Source organism: Micropterus salmoides, unplaced genomic scaffold (assembly GCF_014851395.1).
Source record: "Micropterus salmoides isolate LMB-PRFRI ecotype aquatic unplaced genomic scaffold, ASM1485139v1 Ms_hic_scaffold_12, whole genome shotgun sequence".
Lineage (NCBI taxonomy): Eukaryota > Metazoa > Chordata > Actinopteri > Centrarchiformes > Centrarchidae > Micropterus > Micropterus salmoides.
The window spans coordinates 2782310-2799665 of NW_024040263.1; the positions used below are offsets into that span (position 1 = coordinate 2782310).

Sequence of the window (17356 nt, forward strand, 5' to 3'; positions counted from 1 at the left end):
TGAATAAAATCACAAAATAAAATAATTCAAAGTCACTGTGGCATAAACACAACCACAATCACCATCCACCGGCCATGCAAAAGCTACAGGCATTAAATTAAGGTGGTTTAGCATCATTCACCATTAAAGTTATGAAGTATTTTATTTCTATGACTAAACATGACTTTAAATAGAGCACAACGATCAATTAATGATGTTGACTTTTTATTAAAGTTTAAGTACAGTTATTTAAAACAGAGGCCAGTTTCTCCATTTAATAGTCAGACTGTTGTAAGTACCATCTTTATACAATATATACAGCTGAGATAGAGAAAAAAAAAGGGGAAAAGAACATTAACATATATACAATGTTAAATTTATGTAGTACCAATTAGTTAAGTGAAATTAAGCAGTTTGGTCACAACACAGAGATGAAAAAGTTTGCTTCAGGGCCTCTCCAAAAAGGACTTAACAAGTAAAGGTTATGACACACATGTACACGTCCAGATCCAATATGGACCAGTTCTTGTGTCTCTAAGACTCAAACATCCATTCAACTCTTGCTTTTTGTTTAAATACATAAATCTTTGAGTCACATGACATAAACCAGATTCATCCTTTTCCACTAGTCAACCGTAAAAGACCACAACTACCTTTGACACAAAGTATGAAACATCCAGGGAATTTCTAGTAACTATGTTTGAGCATCAAATATGCAATAATTCAAAAAAGTGTATTTTTTGACTGTTTTAAATATATGACTTTGTATATGGTGGAGTACATGGTAAAGAGAATGTAAGCTAAAAGAAGCACTTACTAAGGACTCTGAGATTTTCACCGATTTCAATTTCTCTTGAAGGATCATGGCTGTAAATGAATACCTAAATATGCGGTTTAAAATTCTACAGTAAATTATTTGTAAGTGAACCTTTCAGCCTACTGATGTATGCACATATGACGGTGTTTCCCTTTTTGGCTTAAATCCCTTCAAATATAGCTAGGTCTACTTGCGACTCTGACACCTCAGAGGTTGCATGTCTTAAAACTGTGACAAGTTAACTAAAGAGGGTTTTTTTTTTCCCAAACAGACATTAAATTAGCCCATAATTCATAATAATAAAATAAAAAATTTTAGGAAATTCTGAAATAAATAGCATCATTTTAGGTAGCTTGTCAGTGAACCATCTCGTAATTCCTAAACCCAATACTCTTATTAAAGATTTTTTTTTTTTTTAAAAAGCTTGTCACCTTATCACAGGGCAACACTCTGAATAATTGTTGTTGTATGAGAAAAACCTTCAAGCTTAAAATATAAATGACAGTTCAGCATGTAATCAACAGGGTCACATAGTCAAAGTCACACAAGTGACTTGTAATGTGGACTAAAACATGGCCAGAGAGCAAGAAACAGCTGTCTGACCTTTGTTCTTTAACTCGTATTAGCATCTGTAGTGTTGCTGAGTATTAGGAGTGTGTGTGAGTGTGTGTTTGACAGCATTAAGTAGACAGATTAAGACTAGAAGGGTATTAAATCTAACAACTGGAGCACTGAACCCAATCACATCCCGGCTAGTGAGTCATTAACCCCTCAACATCGTGTGTGTGTGTGTGTGTGTGTGTGTGTGTGTGTGTGTGTGTGTGTGTGTGTGTGTGTGTGTGTGTGTGTGTGTGTGTGTGTGTGTGTGTGTGTGTGTGTGTGTGTGTCACTGGCAAGCAGGAGTAATGTCAGATCTTGAGTGATGCAGTTGACAGAGGGAAGGGCATTTTTCTATAAGTGCTTAAAATGACAGCGTACACATTTACACAAACACACACACACACACACATACACGCAGACTATCCATGTTATCCCATGAATCACAGGCTGAGTACGCTGACATTAAGACTACAACAAGAGCAGCAAAAAAACATCAAAGTGGCAGAGCTGTGTTTTGCGGAGCATCATCCCTCCTTCTTGTTCCCCCAACTGAACAGTTTGGATATCGGAGACTTTTTCTTTGATTTGTCTTTCTTTATGTCTGAGAGCGAGAGAGAGAGAGAGCGAGAGAGAGAAAAAACATGGCAGTTGAGATTGGTAATAGTAATTCTGTGAAAACTCAAAACAATAAAAAAATACATTTAGACATAAAATACTGTTTGCCGCACAAACTAACACAAAAAGCTTCATATATTTGTGTTGATCTTGCAGTAGATTAGCAGCTGTTCACTCATTTTTATGTACTTGTAAATTCTGCCGCATAACAAGCCCTAATCCAGGACTGTCACACTACGTATCATAGCCATGGATAAAACCTGCACAGTTCAGTCACTCACGTTACTCTGCGAATGTACTGTTAGTAGCAATCTTCTTAGCAGCCAACAGTATAAACTAGAAATTTTTATAATCAATTTAAATCTGGAAGCTTTATTGTAGCAACACTACCCATGTAAACATAGTAGCGTTATTTATATGCAGGGTTTGTATAATTGTCAATGGAAGATATCTTTATAAAACTCTTAAACGTAGTTAGTTTAGTTTTTATATATTAGTATACTTCTGCATGTATTACTGTGTATACACACACAACAGCCATTTATCACAAGCAAAAAGAGAAGCTGTGTCCAAATGTTGTGTTTGAAGTTTGTTTTTAGTTTAGTTTAATTTTTAAAATGCTAGTACTGCATGTAATGTAGTTTAAAGGATTTAGTCCATTAACATGTTGACTGGAGATTTGAAGTGTCCCGTTACAAGACTTTAACAAACACTTGCCAACCAATCAAAAAGGGGTATTTTCTGTGGCCGTAGTATAAAGTAGCATTTATCTTACGTGATACAACATGTGTGTAAACGTAAAGGCTATACTCAGAGTGGGAATAAACTGTGAAACTTTGGCATTAACTTTATGAATAACATTAAACTGAAATGGGTAGTCTTAAGCCCACGGTCGGCATTCACTCGCTGTAATAATAACAACCTTTCACTGAGGTTCAATAAATCTCCTCAATTTCAGCCCTGCTTTTTTGGTCATGAATTGCAAATGAAGCTGGCTCTAACTCTATTCTATCAGAGGGTCAAATTAAGCAGCTACATTATCCATTTGTCTAATAGGAAGCCGCTGACAAAAAGAGGGGGGGCATTTTGTTTGATGCTTTTTCCATTAGCAGTCATTAGATCAAATGAGATGAAAACATTGCCCAGTGGCACCCTTAAAAATGCAGCACATTCACACACACTTCCAGAAACCACTATGAGAATTCTATCTACTTCAATTAGAGGCGTCCATGATGGAAATCCCCAATTGGATAATTTATAAGCAAACTAAGTTGCAGTGACACAGAGGTTGTGATAACTTATGCGCAGAGTGGACAGGGGGTCAGACAGCCTGTGGAGGTGGTCGAGACACTCACTGAAATTCATCATCATCTTGTTTAGCTCCTCGTCCTCCTCTTCCTCCCTGAGAAAATAAAGTGAGAAAGCACAAAAAGCAAACACATTAACAGCAGTTCATACCTTCATGAGCATATACTGTATATCTGTAAGAACAAGGGCAGGGACACATTCTGTTGTTTTAGTTCCGTTTGAGTAAATTGGATTTGACAATCAATCAACGACCATGAAATAAGGCTGATGCAAACCATTTTTTCATTATTTGTTTAATTTGTTTTGAATTATGTAGCATTTTGTCTTTAAAATGCGAAACATGCCCACACCAATTTCCCAAATCCCTCTTTAAATTGTTTGTTTTGTTTGACCAATAGTCCAAAGACCAAAGTTATTCAATTTTCAGTAAAGTAATATCACAACTCCCCACATTTCAGAAGCTGTCAGTAATGATTATATACATTTGTAATTGATCAATAAAATAACAGTTTTAGCAGTACTATGATTTTCAGCTGAAAAGTGCAAGAACTATTGCCAGTTTTTATATATAGTCCCCCTTATTGTCAAATACCGTATGCACAAGTCAAAATAAACATTAATAAAACTTTATTACATACACAAACAAGTACAGTTGTTACATCTTTTCATGTGACAACACTGAAGAAATGACACTTTGCTACAAGGTAAAGTAGTGAGTGCACAGCTTGTATAACAGTGTAAATTTGCCATCCCCTCAAAATAACACATCACACAGCCATTAATGTCTAAACCGCTGGTAAAAAAAAAAGGGGAGTACACCCTTGGATGAAAATGTCCAAATTGGGCCCAAAGTGTCAGTATTTTGTGTGGCCACCATTATTTTCCATAGCTTCACAGATTGCCACTGGAGTCCTCTTCCACTCCTCCATGATGACATAATGGAGCTGGTGGATGTTAGAGACCTTGTGTTTGAGGATGCCCAACAGATTCTCATTAGGGTTTAGGTCTGGAGACATGCGTGGCCAGTCCATCACCTTTACCCTTATTTAGCAAGGCAGTGGTCGACTTGGAGGTGTGTTTGTGGTCGTTATCATGTTGAAATACTGCCCTGCAGCACAGTCTCTGAAGGGAGGGGATCATACTCTGCTTCAGTATGTCACAGTACATGTTGGCATTCATGGTTCCCTCAATGAACTGTAGCTCCCCAGTGCTGGCAGCACTCATGCAGCCCCAGATCATGACACTCCCACCACCATGCTTGACTGTAAGCAAGACACACTTGTCTTTGTACTCCTCACCTGGCTGCCGCCACACACGCTTGACACCATCTGAACCAAATAAGTTTATCTTAGTCTCATCAGACCACAGGACATGGTTCCAGTAATCCATGTCCTAAGTATGCTTGTCTTCAGCAAACTGTTTGTGGGCTTTCTTGTGCGTCATCTTTAGAAGAGGCTTCCTTCTGGGCTGACGGCCATGCAGACCAATTTGATGCAGTGTGTGGTGTATGGTCTGTGCTCTGACAGGCTGACCCCCCACCCCTTCAACCTCTGCAGCAATGCTGGCAGCACTCGCACATCTGTTTCCCAAAGACAACCACGGTATATGACGCTGAGCACGTGTACGCAACTTCTTTGATCAACCACGGCAAGGCCTGTTGAACCGCTGTTTGGTCTTGGCCACCGAGGTGCCATGTTGATCTTCCAGTGACCAGTATGAGGGAGTATGAGAGCAATAACACCAAATTTAACACACCTTCTCCGCATTCACAACTGAGACCTTGTAACACTAACGAGTCACGTGACACCGGAGAGGAAAAAATGGCTAATTGTTCCCAATTTGGACATTTTCACTTAGGGGTACTTACTGCTGTGTGATGTGTTATTTTGAAGGAACAGCAAACTTACACTGTTATACAAGCTGTACACTCACTACTTTACATTGTAGCAAAGTGTCATTTCTTCATGAAAAGATATAATCAAATATTTACAAACTGTGAGGAGTGTACTCACTTTTGTGAGATACCGTATGTGTACATATTTCATATTTGGAGTCAAAACTATTGTCTCTATAAGTCTCTGACACACAGACATCAGCAGACATTTGGTATATTCACAGCTGATGCTCTGCTAGGCGTATGCTGCAGCCAGCTTCACCTTTTGCTTCTTTTGGGGCATTTTGCCTTCAGGCTAATTTTCAGCAAGTAAAACACATTATCAGTTAAATTGAGGTCATGATACTGACTTGGCCAGTCAAGAACATTTTGCTTTTTGTCCATGAAAACTCCTTGGTTAAGGTTAGGGTTCCCATGTACATTGTTCACTCAATACGGATGTAAAACGTTTTTTAAAACTACATGCAATTTTCCATTCAACTTCTTAATTATGTCACATTATGTAGTACAGAAGTATTGTACTGTTATCTGTCAGTTGTATACACACCTGAGTCTGTCCTCATCCAGACCCTCTATAATAGCGTTTCTGTCATTGACAATCTCCACCAGTTTGGCCATCAGCTGCTCTTCTCTCTTCCTGTCCGAGTATGTTTTCAGATGTTCTGCTCAAACACAAACACATTTTAGTCTCACATGTTTGGTCTGTTTAATGTTGTGGCTTGTGTTGAATGTGTTTCCCTCCAAACCCTAACCTGGTTTTTCCATCAGTCTCCTGAGCTCCTGCTCAACACTGGGCTGCTGTTCCTCCAGGTCCTGGGTTCTTCCACTATACATTAAAACAACATACAAATATAAATTAATAGTGATTATTGTATTTGTTACCATCACCTAGGATTGTACGTACATCTTTAGTCTGGTTCATTGACAAATTCCGTTTTGCATCAATTCCTTTGCGCAACACATATCTGTTTATACGGGCTATACCCGTTACTGCAGTTTTCCGTGAACTGTAATTGAAAGCTCTGGCAAAAGCTATTTAGTACATTACACGTGATTTAAGATTATTTTGACAAAATAATATACCCACAGTCAAGTTATTTGGAAACTTTGTTTTAAAAACAGCACAACAAAGATTAACAAATTTTACAAATTGTTTCCAACCTTCACCAAATTTGGTACGACACATACTAGGATGACCACCCAAAAACATTTGCACTTACACAGTGGAATCAAACCGGGAAACTGTTAGCAACAGTTTTTTTCAGACATTTAGCAGATAAGTCATTTGAAGTCATGTTTCTGGCCACCTGGCACACGTCCAATCCAATATTCCCCTCCCTTTAGCTCAGTTTTTGTCTCTGCTAACTCCTAGGAAAGAGATCGGGCTGCTAAATGCTTCACTACCTACCATTTGGTGCTGAGCAGGGAATGTACAGAAGATATATGAGACTTAAAATTATGCTGATGAGAATGGTGAGACGGAACCAAAACAATATTGTTGCAGACCATAAAACCAAAACAGTATGCTGAAAGACCGTCAGGTGTGAGGCAGGTGATAATTCTCTGTGCATTTGTCACTACAAGCAACCCTTTTCACATTACACAAAGTCATTTCATCCATTGGTAACATAAAAATGTTGATTGGAGCAGCTTTAAATGGCCGTAGCTCAGTGTCTCAGTCACTTGTACATAATCCTTCTACTGTAGCCACTATTATACTTATACACTATCATCCAAAAAACCCCATGAGTTCTAACACTGTGTGTATTTTAATGCAGATCTTAGCTGAAATACAGAAAATCTTTTGTTACAACATTTTTGTGGAACCTTGGTAGAAGTTTAACATTAATTTTTTAAATGAATAATTGCAGTGCATGTTAGCTGTTAAGCAGCATCCTGCTTCACACTTCTCTGTCCACTGCAGCTGGTGGGGGGTAAGCTGTCTTGTTCCAGGACATCCTGCTGTGGAACGGAGGAGGGAGGACACTGGGAATTCAAACTGTCAACCTTCTGGCCACAAGTCTGTTTCACTAATCGCTAAATAGTGGCATGCCCCTTTTCTAAGAGTGTGTGTGTGTGTGTGTACTCACATGTAGACCAGTTCAGACTCCCGGCGAATGGCCACCTGCTTGTTCCTGATCAAGTTGAACCACTCAACCATGAGCTCATCCATGAGAGAGTCATCTTCACCGTCTGACAAAGACACACATACACACACAGTTAATCTCATACATTACTCTAAATCTGCCTAAAGAAGAGGCTCATTCAGTACGTGTGTGTTTATCTTACCTTCTTCACTGCTGCGGAGTCTCATTTCCAGCTCGACACCCCTCTTCTCCAGCTCGTTCAAATTATCTTCGATGTCTTGCAGTTCCTTTATGATGTCCTCTTTGTGAATGTAGTCTGGCTTTGTCTACAGATGTAACAGACACATACACAAAAAAAAATTAATGGTAGACGTGAACCAAAACAGAGATCAAGAAACACAGGTGAACATAACATAGTGGCATTATCAAAATTACATTCTTACATTGTAGTGTGGAGCCCCAAAACTGAAAGGGTAGTGGGCAGTAAAGATGATCAGATTAGTAAAAAAAAAAAAAATGATTACATTAATAAATAATACTTAAGTTAAAAAATTAAAATGAGGAGTGTAAAAAGGTTTCCATTCCTCCAATCAGCTGGTTAAAAAGATGAAATGTTTTTCATCCTTTACCACCAATCAGCAGTATTAAATAAATACAAATTTTACTCCTCTGTATACAGCATTTTTCACTTGCTCATTTTATTTATCAGCTCTTTAGTTTTCCTATAATTTTGGTTTTGGCACAAATGTAATCACTTCTAATTAGCATTACCTAGCTAACTTTGTTTGCGTTAGTTTGCTGATCAAAAATGCTTTAGCTACTGTTACAACAGTTTATACAGTGAAGCTACAGCAGCATGAAGTGCAGTGTATGGGTGATGTAAACATGCACTAGCTAAAAGGTGTCATCTTCTAAATGTTTATTTTGACTGAAAAAAAAAATCCTTAAAATGGATTTAATTTAAAACATTCTATAACCTAAACCAAACTTATTTTCCATCTACGGTTCAGTACCTTGGAGACATTTGACTCGGACTTGTTGCCATTTGCAGTTAGATCTCTTTGACCATTCTGAAATCCTGAAATAGAAGGAGATAAAATGCAAAAACATGTTAAGAACAAAGACAAAAGACGGAGGACTCCCTGAGTGGTCTAATTCTTATTTAGGCAATTGTGGGCCATTTCTCATGTTCATGTAAAATAAAACAAGAACAAGATAACAGTGTGTGGGTACATGTTTTCTTTTGTAGATATCATGTTTAAACAGAACAACATTACAACACAGGTAACTGTTACCCTTTGATGCAGGTGGCGTGACAGAAATGCTCGGGCTGTGAAGATGAGAGTGAGAAGGCCTAACAGAAACCTCTGAAGTCTGTGACTTTCCAGCTTCATTAGCCAATGGTTTAAGGGACTGTGGAGAACCAGCGGGTCTGTGGATGGATAAAAAAAGAAAAAAAAGAGAGAATTTAATTAATTAATTAATTAAAACTGCTCCTACAAGTCGTTCCTTTTCTATATCGCTACAGCCCATAGTTCTGATTCATGAGAGTGGAAGGAAAAGTCATCTGGGGAAAGGAACTCTGAGCACTGAGCATATGTTGCACCACGGAGGACTCTACTCAGTCTTGACACCATTTGGGGATCACATGCATGTGGCGGAAGAGGAGAGACTGAAAGCTCTGACTACAAATGATGGCCGAGCCATTTGGAGGAGCAGCAGGTACAGGCTTCCTGTGGGAGGAATGGTTGGATAGATGGATGGATGAAAGACTGGATCAAAGGATGGATGGATGGACAGGACATCGGGAGAAAAAGAGAGCTCATATAGTTAATGCTTGATGCCGTTGATACGCTAGTGAGCCAGCCCACGTACAGATACTGCTTGTTATGAAATTAGGAACAGAGCCAGTAAGGGCAAGGAATTAACCAGAAACATGGAATATGGTGACAACACAAAACAAGTTTAGAGTCAATAAAATAAGTCTTACTTGGTTTCTTTAGAGATGGGTTTCAGCTTTAACCTCCAGTCCGCAGGAGACTCATTCTCTGATGCTGTTGAGAACAAAGAAGCCAAACGAAACTTTAGCGTTTTTCCACTTTCAGGTTTAATACCTTCATCACACCTAAGTCCCATCCCCTACCAATGTCAGTTCCTATGTCTATTGTTTTGTTATTGAGGGATTTTCCACCAACAACAGGTCAATCCCGCGGAAGCCCGAGAGCAATCTAAAAATGTCCACATTAACTGCAAGCTGCTGTGTGTTTTGATCCCTACAGTAACTCTAATGGAGCCCCCTGAAAATAATCCCCATTGTAACGAGTACAGCTCCTGTACACAGAGTGAAGTGGACAGGAAGAAGTATCGAGCTGACTTCAGGTTGTCACTGAGGCCCTGAAAATATGTACTATATGTTTAGTTTGGTTGGTGGCCTACTTTGTTTGTGTATTTCATAAGAAGTCATACAATGATGAAAGATTATATTACAGTATTGCTCTTCAAATTTCCGCTGTCTGACTCGGTGTTTCCAGTGGAGGTGAGCCACCTTATCTGACACAAAAGACCTCCTGGCTAACACTAACTGTAATTTTTGTTTTTCAAATAAATCGATATTACACACACACACACACACACACACACGATACCAGGCTAAAACACTATGCACAGTATTCAGTGTGTGAGCTTTACCTGAGGTGTTGGGTGATGCACTGCCAGGCTTTGAGGCTCCTCTGTCTGGAGTTCTGGCTCTGAGTCCACTCCTGCTGGCCGGGCTTGGAGCAGAGTTTGGGGTCTCCGGAGTCTCAAGAGTCTGCAGGTCTGCGAGGATTGCCGGGTTAACTTTCAGCTTCACTCTCCCTCTGACACCCTCTGTCTCCCTCTTTGGAGTCTCGACTTGAGATGGTCTGATTAAAGGTGGAGTGTTATTAAATGCTATTATTCACCAGTAGAGGTCAGACAAATGCAATATATTATATAGTCACATGTGAGCAAATGTCTGTGTTGTTAGATTACTTACTTGTCAGTTTTCTTCAGCACTACAGTCGTCCATGATGGCTTACTGTTGTTATTGTTGTTCTCCTCAGTCAGTTTTTTGGAGATGAAGGCTGCTGCTGATGCTTTCGATGTGTTACTGTCACCTGCCTTTCCTGAATCTCCACCTACACCAGCTGCTTTACCTCTCTCCGCACCTGTGTTTAAGCTCACATTTGCTTCCTTTCTACCAGCACCACCAACATTCACAACCACAGTAACAGCTTGACCAGCTGCGGCCTCCTGGACCTTACCAGTCACATTCGGCCTTTTATTTATGTCAGTGTTACTGGTTGTAGTCTTTTTGTCTTCATCCTTTGTGGCGTTATCTGACTGGAGGAACTTCAGCTTGGACTGCATTGTCTTCACTGCTGTGGTTGACATACGAGGAGCAGCAGTGGGCCTGGTGTTGATAGAAGTTGTGGTGATGGTAGATGCACAAGTTGTTCTTGAAGCTGTGGGTTTGGAGACAACATATGTCGGACTTTCTTTAGCTGCAGAAGAGAGACCTGAAGCAGGCCGGGAAGGAGACGAAGCAGAAAAGGTGCTGGAGATGCTGGGAGAGTTGCTGGATTTCTCTGTCAGATATGTTGGTCCCGGTCTGGAGGGTGTATGAACTGGAGTAGTTGTGTTGGATTTGGGGGCATCTGGTAGAGGAGTGAATTTGGAAACAAGCGTGTTTGTGGGTAAATCTCTGAAAGCTGCAGTTGTGTTTGTAGGGGACAGTAACCTGAAAGACAGAAAGCACAACACATGTAATCAAAAGGAGGGACAGAGCTCAACAGCTGACCAATCGGAGCCCCTGTCGGTGCTGTTTTAGCTTGAATACAACCCCCTTAAAACCCCCTATGGTTTTATGAATTCTGGATGATGCCAGAGACAATGTTTAATACTTGGATTTCCAGATTCTGTGGAAGTCTGGAAGAGTGAAACAGAACTTTCCAAAGAACCTTCTTTATATGTCATGGCTCACAAAAGCACAAGACAACAGATTTTTCATTTTTATTTACTTGTCTACAGGACATAATAGAAGAACTGCCATTGCAATGAGTAAGAACCAGAAATATTAATAACTCGGAAAAAGGGGCATTATGTAGTTCTTTTATTTAAAGTGATCGTGAAATGGAAACATTAAATGTAAATGTTAAAGCAGGTGGCAAGTAAACTGTGACATGGAATATAACGAGCAGGGTACAAGCAAATGTTAAGATTTTTTTTTTGTTATTGGATAGGAACAACTGCAGAGTAAGACAGGAATGGCAGTAGAGAGAGAGAGAGAGAGAGGAGGGGATGCGATGCTGCCAAAGCCTCCGGGTTGTGATCAAGCCCGGGGCTCCTGCGGTAAGGTCTCAGCCTTTAATGGTGCACACTATATCAGGTGAACTACTGGCCATGGACACCTGACAAAAACAAATTGTTGAAAGCCCGGCAAATTTAATTATCTTTTCATTTAGAATTCTTTCAAAGGTGAACTCCACAGATTTTCCAAATAAAAGTCTGTTAACGGGTCTTGGGAGTGCTACTGCATTGTGGGTAATGTAAGCGCCAGGTTATGATCAGGGAGAAGAATGTATCTGCTTCTGCTGCATCAATTTTGATCATTTTTTCCTCTAAACTTTCCATTAAGAGTCCAACAGTGTTATAGGAGTGCTATGCAAAGTCATTGGAGTACTCTTTCATTGTTTAAATGCAAATTGAATTAATCAATGTATAATAGCTTTTTATATTCAATGATTTTAATTGAAAGCTCCTAATCGTTCTGGTGGCTCAATCTAGGCTCCATAGATTATAAGGATTAGTTATGATTTTGTTAATTTACATATGTCCTTACTTTGCACAGTTCCTGTGATAGAGCTTCCCGTCCACTAGATGTCGCTGCACCAGGTGAACGTGCTTGTTACAGGACACACATTTGTTATTCAGGGTTCCTGCCTGATGGGATTTCTCAACCGCAACATCCTAGAAGAGGGGAGGAGAGGTTTCATGAGGCGGAAATGACAACTTCAATTAGGAAAGTTTTTCCACAGTTGCTGTGACTGATCTGAGGCAATGTGGGGGTTTCTGTTTGTTCTAAAATATTCAGTTTGGTACAGACACAACAGAACTTTGTAGGTATTTGGGTCATCTTTGATGTGTTGGCTTGATAAACTTCCACATTTCTCATCAGTAAAGTAACTCCCCAAATCAAGACTTTTTTTTACAGTTTCTGGACACTAGAATTTGATTCATAACTTAGTGATACTTCTGTAAAGTGTTTTGCAGCAAATAGTACCTGTGTGGCATTTCTGGTTTGTTTTGGGGAAGGAGAGGGCATTTTGATGTTGGAGGAGGGGGGAGGGCTGTTCTCACTGGCTGGTTTGGAAGAGGGAAACACTTTAGATGCGACCGGCTGGTTCTTCTTCCCAGATGGTTCTTCTGTGGGGCCCTCAGCTGGACGTTTTATACCTCCCATACCACCAACTGTAACAAACAGGTAAACAGAGACATTTAGACATGTGAGACAGAAGGAAGGGGACAAAGGCAGAAACGGACAAAGTGAAAGACTGATACTCACTCGGGGAACGTCCATGGAAATAGTTGTAGTACTGGGAGACGTATGTCAAGATACTGAGACGGTCAGGAACCTTAAGAGCCACCATGTCTTCTGCATCCAGCAGCGCTGGAATTCCCAGCTCCTCCTCTGCAACCCTGAATGCCTGCAAATAACATTGACTTTATCCAACAAAACAGTGGAAACTCAGTGTGGATATTTAGAATCTAGACCGAGGGCCAAAGATGGAAATGGACCAATAAAACACATAAAAAGAAGATGAAACCTCAGTAGCAACCTTGCATTTTAACGCACTTCATACAAGACCTTTGCTGCTTGATGTTAGTATTCAAGTGCATAGGACTGTGAGTTTCCCAGAGAAAGTCTTGTTATGATTGGGGTATCTTTAATTCAAGAGATTGGGCAAAAATCACTGTGGTTTGACACTGAGGAAAGTAAATGTACCGATACATGTTGGCACTTGTATTAAGTTTGTTTTTCTGTTTATTGTCTATTTAAGTTAACTAGTATTGGGTTTTAGATGCTCATCCTGCCAATATGGACAAAATTCAGACCACAGATTTAATCTACACCGTATGTGTAGAGAGTCATAGGTGAGGCAGGAATTTCCAAACTAGATTATTCACATTCAGCGTGTCATGGAAGCAGAAACAAACAACAAGCAGAGGCAGGCCAACAAGCACCAGAGGCAAAACTTAATCAGTAATCAGATGATCAAGTAAGCCATAAAAACACTGTTTACTTTGCTGTGCCCTATGGCACTTCAATCTCTTACAGCTTATTGTTTTATTAACAAATCTATTGTTTCAGCTTTGTTTCAGTTACAATCCTGAATGGTGTTAATTTAGGTTTTTATTCTATTTCACTTTAAAGAGCAAAAGTTTGTGATGTTAAACTTTTATCAGTCCCAGAGCTCAGAGTCCAAATGACAGAGAAAATGAAAGTAAAGAATGCAAAAAACAGCCAACGTCAAAGTGCCCAGACTGAAACACTCTGTATTTGGCAATCACTTCTCTCAGCTATGTTTGAACACAGACACTTTTCGACTTGAAAATTCCCTGTTACCCAACATCAAGAGTTACTGATGCAATTTCCAGAGCCAACAAACACGTAGATGCACTTCATGGCTGCATGTAACAATAACTTCCATTATTGATTAATCCATTAATTAGTTTTTGATTGATTTATTAATCATTTAGTCTATAAAATGTCAGAAAATAGTTAAAAATGTCTGTCACAATTTCCCAGAGCCCGGGGTGATGTCTTCACATTGCTTGTTTTGTCTGATCAACAGTTGTAGCCTAAACCCAATATAGTTTTACGAAATAATCTTAACTCAGGGTCCAGATACTAGCTTTTTGGGTGCTTTCAACCACATCTCAAAGTCATCATCATCATCAGTTATCACTTCACAGAAGTTCCACACAAACTCCATTCACTGCTGAAGATTGTGAGATGTGGTTAAAAGCCCTGGAAACAGCAAATAAGTGGACCTTGATTTAAGATGAATTTATCAAAATATTACTTCCAAGGTCAAGAATGAATTTTGATGCTTATATTTGATTAACAAATTATAAAGATTTCACCAAAGTCGCCATCAAATGTAGTTTTTTTTATTCTCTGATCAGATGTTTCCTGATCTAAATCTTCTTGGAAATCTTCTTTGGAAATTTTATTCAAGCAAGTTCTTCAACACTAATGCATTTAAGAGTTTGGTCCATCCATCCATCCATTGTCAACCGCTTATCCTGCGTACAGGGTCGCGGGGGTGCTGGAGCCAATCCCAGCTGACATTGGGCGAAAGGCGGGGTACACCCTGGACAGGTCGCCAGTCCATCGCAGGGCTTTAAGAGTTTGGTGTATTTTATTTTTAAAAAGGGTTAAAACGTGTTATATGTTCCCTCCTGAGCGGTCATAAAAGTTGGCAATGAATTATTTGTCAACTGAGTGATTAATTAATCAACTAACTTATGAGCGCTACTGTCATTTTCAATTTGGATGCAGAGGAGATTATTCACATGCACACAAGAGAGTGTACACAAGAGAGTGTACAGCCATACTGGTGGCTCGGTGAGGCTCTGCTCAGACACAGGGTGCTTCGAGCTAACTGCTAATGTCAGCATGGATCAGGATTAAGAAATCTACTTTACTGAAACCCTTTGTGTGTGGGAAACATAAGTTTTTCAGGACAAAAAATTCAAAACATTCAGAGGTCAAAATGCAGAATGTAAGCGTGTCTTACCAGCTTGTTGTTCTCAAAGACATTTTCCTTCTTCAGTGAATCAAAGTTGCTGCAACAGAGGAAGAAAAAAAATTAGTAACAAAACACATGTGATCCAACTTCCCTTCCTCATCTATTTGTTGACAAGCAGTACATGTTTTATTTGTGTCATGCACATCAAAATATATCATGACACTGACAATGTGACAATTCAATTCAATTCATTTCACGGTTGCTGTGGTGTCACTGATGCATTCATCACAGGCCTGATAGTGTTTATAGTGAGCAAACTGAAGCAAATCCTTTAACCAATATTTAGTACTTCAGCCCATGTAAACATTAAACATGCAGCTACACTGGTCTGGCTGCAGGTAAAAACTGGAATGGAAAGGATTGGAGCAGCTGTGTCTCATCTTAAAACGAAACTACAGTCTGTCTGTGTTCCATAATGACTTCTCTGGAACAAAACCAGGCATATCTGTAGTTCAACTGGAGACGGTGAGTCAATTCTTGGGAAAATTTTAAAAAATTAAGCCAAAGTCTAATGTTGAGAGATCTTATTCAAACCATATTGTGCCAAGATGTTACAGCTTTCAAGTACAAAATATTCAACATTATTGCCTTGTGGAACATCCCTGGTAGTGATCAGTGAGTCCTGGGAAAAACAAAGACGGTGTCCTTTTTACTTTCAGGCAAAAATTGAATTCCAAACATTTGATCAAGGCACCGGACTGAAAAGGATGTTTAACACACACACACACACACACACACACAAACTGTAGTAGATCCCATGCTGAAATTGAGATTTTCAGCTCTAATTACACACACACTTCATTCCAAAAAGTAAGTAACATGGGTCACAGAGATGGGAGGAGATGGAACAAGAAGTTGTGTCTTATTTTGATTTACACCTACAAGAACAAACACAAGAAGAGCTGTTTTGTGGTAAGTAGCCTACAAGTATTTTTCACATTTCAATGCAAAGGCCTAGTAGATATATGTATTTTAGATGCGGCTATTATGGAAGCAAATAATGACTGATTCCATCCAAAACATTATTTGCTGACATAGCATGACATATATAATGTTGTTCTCTCAGTTATTTTTAACTGATGCAGAGAAAGAGGTGAGTAAATGTCCAGTCATGTTAGTTAAGTAAGATAAATAGTTCCAGTTCATTTTAAAACCATTCAGACCTCCTAGGGGCCAATATACTGACCCCTTTGGTCACTTAGCTCCAAAGTCCATTGAGCTCCTGCTCCTGTTTTCCCTGCAGACCCATGAAGCTGAAGTTTGTTCCCTTTCATCAACTGCTGAAACTTGTCAAAAAGCTGGTAAGTATAACCAATATTCGCCTTCTAACTATAGGCTAAGAGTTAAATGTTTTAAACTAGCCACGACACAGACAACACTGACTGACTCGCTGAGGTGCGTTTTAAAATGTTCTGGTGTCAGTAGGCTACTTACATGAGATCGGGTCTGTGTTTGTGGATGAGGGCGCAAAAAGCCAGGCCGTCCCTGAAGGACGTGGTCATGTTTGTGATGGACACATCCCGGTAACCCTCACACCGGACCCGGCACCACTGCTGCAGCGCCTTCACGGCCGACATCCCGGAGCTCAAACCCCGAACTGATCCGTGTGTGAGTGCAGCGGCGCCGCTGTTGGCTCACAGAGCTCCCCCTCCGTCCCTCCCTCCAGCAACACACTTCAGAAACTTTCCACAGTAACTTGGACACGCTGGATCCGGGAAGTGACAGACAGCAGTAGCCTACTGTGTGTTCGTGAGCGTTTGTGGGAATCACCTTAATTCTCAACTGAGAAAGTAGAAAGAATGTGGATGCGACACCTGCGAAAGGTTGAGAGTGACGAGGAATGGGTGGAGTTCAGTCCGCCTTTGTTTCTTTAAACCTTCTCCGCGTCTCTGTGTGTGTGTGTGTGTGTGTGTGTGTGTGTGTGTGTGACACTGGGCTACATAAGACAGACTAATCACAGGCCATAGATATGATCTTAGAGATATGCGTTCATGAGTCCAAATTACTCAGGAATTTTTTAACTATGAGCGACCAAAAAAAAGTGTGCAAAGTCTTAGGCTAATCCATTCATTCAGAATAAAAACCTGCTCCGGTTAATTCTCCAGATTGCCATGAATATTAGGCTATGTGTATGATGATTTTTATTTCCTTTTGGCACACTTGTAGTTAAAGACAAGACCACAATCAGCTGCCTTTAAAAATCCCATTACTATAATTTGTG

The 17356-nt window shown here is 39.9% G+C and overlaps 1 protein-coding gene across 1 annotated transcript; it reads right to left on the bottom strand.

The window, feature by feature from the left end:
* Positions 1-191: 191 nt before the first annotated feature.
* Positions 192-17036, bottom strand: micall2b (mical-like 2b). The gene is made up of 16 exons (XM_038712842.1): positions 16570-17036; positions 15124-15172; positions 12885-13026; positions 12603-12790; positions 12162-12289; positions 10317-11060; positions 9989-10203; positions 9291-9354; positions 8596-8732; positions 8314-8378; positions 7503-7626; positions 7304-7406; positions 5966-6039; positions 5761-5875; positions 3367-3413; positions 192-1997 (listed from the first exon to the last, which is right to left on the bottom strand). Exons 1-16 carry the CDS (start codon positions 16710-16712, stop codon positions 1921-1923), a joined length of 2415 nt encoding a protein of 804 aa, XP_038568770.1. The 5' UTR covers positions 16713-17036; the 3' UTR covers positions 192-1920.
* Between the last annotated feature and the right edge of the window lie 320 nt (positions 17037-17356).